This window comes from Anopheles aquasalis, chromosome 2, assembly GCF_943734665.1.
Source record: "Anopheles aquasalis chromosome 2, idAnoAquaMG_Q_19, whole genome shotgun sequence".
In the NCBI taxonomy this organism is placed as follows: Eukaryota; Metazoa; Arthropoda; class Insecta; order Diptera; family Culicidae; genus Anopheles; species Anopheles aquasalis.
Genome location: NC_064877.1, coordinates 11387501 through 11392500, shown reverse-complemented (window position 1 = coordinate 11392500; position 5000 = coordinate 11387501). Strand labels below are relative to the sequence as shown.

The following is a 5000-nucleotide window of genomic DNA, read 5'->3' as shown; positions in this document are numbered from 1 at the left end:
ACGGTCCCCCTAGTTCACTAGAACATCTGACTCACTCATCAGCACTTAAAACTGTGGCCCATATTTTGAATCGTCACATTTCTGATCCAACATTCTAGAGGTGAGCATCAGTTGATTGCAGTGTATTACGTGATTTGGCTGCTGGTTGGCTGACGAAACGTGAACGACGTGTCGTGCAAAGTTCAAGCACCGTCAATCGGGCACCAGGCGCGAACATCCAACCATCCAGAACACCACGATCCGGTTTTATATTCTTGATAGTGCGCCTCAGTGCGAAGTTGGTGAATCGTGTGATTGCCGTCCAGCATTTTGTGATAAGCGAATTGCGAAGAGGCCACGGTAAGACAGCGACTACGAGCGAGAATTGTTGGATGATTCAATGTGGAAGAGTGTGTTATGTGATTACGGGTTGGCTGGCATCGTAAGGCGTTAAAAAAGCGGACACGCACTGCTGATCCGGAAGCAGCGGCAGCCCCTCGTTGTAGAGCGAGAAGCACTTGAAAGGCTTTCATAGTTCGTTCATTTTTGTCATCGTAATTTCAACACCGAACAAACTTCACAATGAAAACGGAACTCCAAAACATCACATGGAATCGCATGCGCACTCCATTCCGCTGGTGAAATGGTAATGGAATGGTGTTGCTGCGGAACCGCAACCGCTAAAAACACTCTCTACCACGGTCGCACTCTACCTGTTGCATGCTCATGAATTTATGTATAGAAACGCGCAAAGTTCGCATTCGTTGCCATCTAAAATCGGATATAAATTGCCCTCTCCCATTCTCCCCCAAAATGCACTCATCCGATTCCGGTTTAATTGGATGACGAAATTTGCGGGTTCGACGGGGATACGCGTAGCAGTAGCAAAATGGTTTCACTGTGGCAAACAATCGCAGGTCGGTGAGTTTCTTGCCCCGAGAATGCTCGGGGACGGTAGTAGAACGAATGGCTAGAAGTATCTGCAGCGAGCACAGCACTCTTAGCTCTACTCGGTAGCCGCACCAAACGTTACAAGGACTTTGCTTAATATTTCTTCTTTGCGCAACAATTCCTTGAGGAAGCTTCCGCCTCCCGCTAGTATTAAGTACAGTCCTGATTCTCATACTTTTGCCCTCTAAAATTGCCAATCTTACATCAGTTTAATGGGTCCTTTCGGACATTCAAATAACGGTAAAGGATTAGATTGCCTTGGTCCGCCCTTCGCACTCTGCAATCAAACATTTCGTATACCCTCAGGGGCTTTTCCGTGAACAAATCCATCATTCCAACAGTATTTTCATCTTATTTTCCTTAGCTAGAAGTTTAATTTCTGCCTTTCAAGCACTGCTTAGTCAAACTCGTATTATTAACGGTTTATTCCATTCGTTTCCCTTCAACAGAGCACACGTGGAACATGGTCTTCCCTTCGTCTTCCGCTGCCAGCACGCCGGAAGCTGCCAAATGGAAGCGCACGTACGATTCGATCAAAGCCGGCCACGACGATGCGTACCGTACGATCGAGCGTGCGATCAAGTTCGAGGAGCACGAGCGCCCGGACCTAGCACTGCAAGCGTACAAGGATGGCATCCGGCTGATCGATGAAACGCTTGCCCTTCCGGTTGAGGTACCGCAAGTCCGACAGCCGGAAGCAACGGCTACACAAGACCAGCAGGAGCAGCAATCACCGGTGGCCACTGAGGACGATAGCTGGCAGAAAGCGATCGCCATGATTCACAAACTGAAGCGTACACGTGGTGAGGTGCTGCAGCGCGTTGGACAGCTTGGAGGGACCACCTCCGGCTCCTCTGCTACTGCTGCGAACGAAGGACCCCAAGCGAATGGGCAGCGTCCCTGGACGTACACCGAGCTAGCGATGGCACTGCGCGAGATGTCCTGTCCAACCGGCGGAGAAGAGGACGTTCCACGGGAAGTGAACGCAGGGCTGGAACTCCTTTTCTCCTGTCCCGGCGTTCAAGTGTACTACATCGAACCGGATGGCGTCGTGAGCCAAACGATGACCGACTCCACACTGCGTATCGTACGGATCGAAGCTGATGAACGGCGTAACCTTCAGGCTACCGTGTTCCTGCAGGTCATCGAAACACGCAACGCAACGGTCATTGAGAATGCGGAAGAACCACTGCTTGTGGAGCTGGACGAGGAAGATGGGGATGAGAAGGAAGTTGCCAGCAACTCAGATGCAGCAGCAGCAGCAGCCCCAGAAAAGATTCCGGAGCAACATGCTAACGATGAAGCGCCTCATCTTTCCGACCAACAACCGACAACACCATTCCTGCTCTATCCCCTTATCCCTGGCGTATCGCCCTGTTACCGGACCGAGTACGGAGCGTTCATACTGCCCGATCTGGAGAGCAGCGAGAACCAGCACGATGGACGTGCGATCGGATTGGTAGTGCCACCCGGTGCCGATGAGGTTGTGCTGGAAATTCTGGTTGCAATGCTGCACGGCATCGTCACCCAGCCGGCCAGCAGTGTGCCACGCATTCGGAAGCGTTCCCTCTTGCCCGACTCCAGCACCGTATCGGCCGGTATCATCAAGGGGGCCTACTATCTCTCCCAGGGGCTGGTACGTGGTGCCGAGCGAACGGGCCAGCTCATCGCCACCGGTACACCGTACGTCATATCGCGGCTCGGCCAGAAACCATCCGAACCAACGCCGGAAACGGAAACGGTACAAGTGCCACCGAAGGTACGCACCGGTATCGAGATTGCCCGCAACGTGACCGGCACGGCGGCCGGTGTAACGAGCTACGTCGCCGGGAAGGTCGGTTCGGCCACGATGGCCCTTGGCCGCTTCCTAGCACCCCACATTCAGCGCCACGGAAGTGCACTGCTGGCGTACGGTACGGGCATGAGTGAAGCGGCCGCTTCGGAGAAGATGAACGGTGCGCTCACGATCTGTGCCGGGGCAGTGGAAGGTTTCGGAACGGTGTACGAGGGCCTCGAACGATCGGCCAGTATATTGGGTCAAAGCCTAAGCGCCAGCACGGTGCAGATCGTGGAGCATCGGTATGGAACGGAGGCTGGCCGTGTGGTCGGTAGTTCACTCGATACCGTCGGTAACGTGATCAACGTGACGCACAACATAAACTACATGACACCGAAGGGGCTTGCCAAGCGGACGGCAAAGAATGCGGGCAAAGCGCTCGTCGCTGGCTACCGACCATCGGTTCCGGAGCTTGATGCGGTCACACTTGGAGGCACTGGTGCTGGTGCTGGTGACGCTACTGGAGTTGCTGGCCCTAGTGGAAGCGGTACCATCGTACCAGCGGCCGTTCTCTATCCGGATTTGGAAGGACTGGCGAAAGAGGTGCGAAAACAGGGAGACAAATAGATTACGCTGGAAGTGGACAATGGGGGACGACCAACGCGAAACAGGGACGTGGGATAAAGCGACTCACAATAAGCCATCCTAGATTACGGAACAGGCCATCCTCACTCGGAATCTCATAGTTATTGCCTAGGATTTTAGTGGTTAACGGTTTGTTGAAATCGAACGATTTGGGTGTTAGCAAAAGATTTTCTTATGAAAGTGTTCGTTTTGAAGAGATATTTGAGGTGTGTTATGGGCATGATAGATCTGAGATTCGATATCATCTAAAGACATTTACGTCGCAAAAGCATAATACAATAAATACTTTAAGCGAAAATTGGCTTACCTTACTCGCTCTCTCTCTCTTCAAATATCCGGCATTCCGGCGCTCGTCGGTTGTAGAACTGGACAAACAAGTAAGTAACTTTCCTCACACTTGACGTCACACGTGTTGGCTGAATAGAGGAGCACTGAACTATGGTGGGATTTACCAAAAAGGATGGCCATGTCTACTAAGATAGCGCAGCGTTTCGATTAACCGAGCGCTATTCACTCCTTTGTTTGCTTTGATCATTGAACTCTGCCTTGCGTGATTCGGTTGAGGGCCTTCCAACTAAGCGGACACGAAGTGTATGGACAAAAACACGAACCGCATTTGATTTAATTCCATTCTATCGTTTATTACCGTTCCTCTCTCTCTCTCTCTCTCTCCCTCTGTTGTCTTTGCTGCTTCTGGCAACGATTCACGCAAACACCCCCGCATTCATTCCCAGCTATTCAAGTTTCTTATTCATTCTTATCACCTGGTCTGCCTCTTGCGAACGTGTAACGTGGTTTGTGGTTTCTGATTTTCGCACATTTCGCACTCCACTTTCTTCTGCTCCTGTAATTTGTCGACCTTCTCGCTAGATAAATCCCCGCGTGCGGATCAGAATGTATCAGTTGTGTGTATATCGTGTGTCTCACATGTCTTTATCGTTGTTACATTTTACGCATGAGAAGCAAGAGAGAGCTCTGTACTGTCGTGAACTTTACTCACTACAGTCACAACACACGCGGAGATGGTGACGATGATTCCTTCGCGCGAATAGAATTGATAGCCAATATTATCTCTCATCACGAGTGTGAGTGGGTGTATAGCATTGTGTGTAATAAATATGTTAGTTCCAGGATTTCCCCCTTTATCCTTTTTCTATATCGATTAACGCGGAAGAGGGCCATTTGTTACCTGGTGGTTTTGTTCTGGCGTTTGTTGTAATATTTAATAGATTCTGTGTATCCACGCTCATCCTGCAATCCGAGCGGATGCACTCTCTATGTTAATAATTGGATTCCGTTTTCCGTTCTTTTCGTGCGCGTTTTATCTTGCGCCGTCATAGGGAAACACAGATGGGAAAGGATGTTGGATTATGCTCCCTGTGGCTCATTTTGCGTATTATACTGATCACCACACGGCTCTGCTCGCAACTCTAAGGAGAGCAACTAACAGAAAAAAGTGTATTGGACAGGGGTTTTGGGAGGGGACGATAAACGCGACGCATCTCGCTAGACGGTATTCACATAATCATAATGTTATAATAGTCGACGATAAAAATAAGGCTCGAGAAAACTCCGATCAATTAAAACACGACCAGGCCGCACCCTGCGAATCAAAAGGAAAAGGCGTTGCTGTCCGTGTTGACCCCTT

The 5000-nt window shown here is 50.4% G+C and overlaps 2 protein-coding genes across 3 annotated transcripts in view; both read left to right on the top strand.

Annotated features, from left to right (window-relative positions):
- LOC126572414 (glycine, alanine and asparagine-rich protein-like) overlaps positions 1–104 on the top strand; it is a 2844-nt gene extending 2740 nt beyond the window's left edge. The window contains exon 4 of the mRNA XM_050231703.1: positions 99–104. Within this exon, the coding sequence (XP_050087660.1) occupies positions 99–104 (6 nt within the window). The remainder of the gene's footprint in view (positions 1–98) is intronic.
- The window catches only part of LOC126569319 (protein spartin), a 3828-nt gene extending 178 nt beyond the window's left edge, over positions 1–3650 (top strand). Inside the window, exons 1-2 of one of the 2 annotated variants that reach the window (XM_050226315.1) lie at positions 1–100; positions 1380–3650. The exon at positions 1–100 is cut by the window's left edge and continues 178 nt beyond it. In XM_050226315.1, the coding sequence (XP_050082272.1) occupies positions 1394–3334 (1941 nt within the window). In that variant the 5' untranslated portion in view covers positions 1–100; positions 1380–1393 and the 3' untranslated portion in view covers positions 3335–3650. Of the gene's footprint in view, positions 340–1379 lie in introns of both variants that reach the window. The other variant, XM_050226314.1, reaches the window with a different exon arrangement.
- The last annotated feature ends 1350 nt before the right edge of the window (positions 3651–5000 follow it).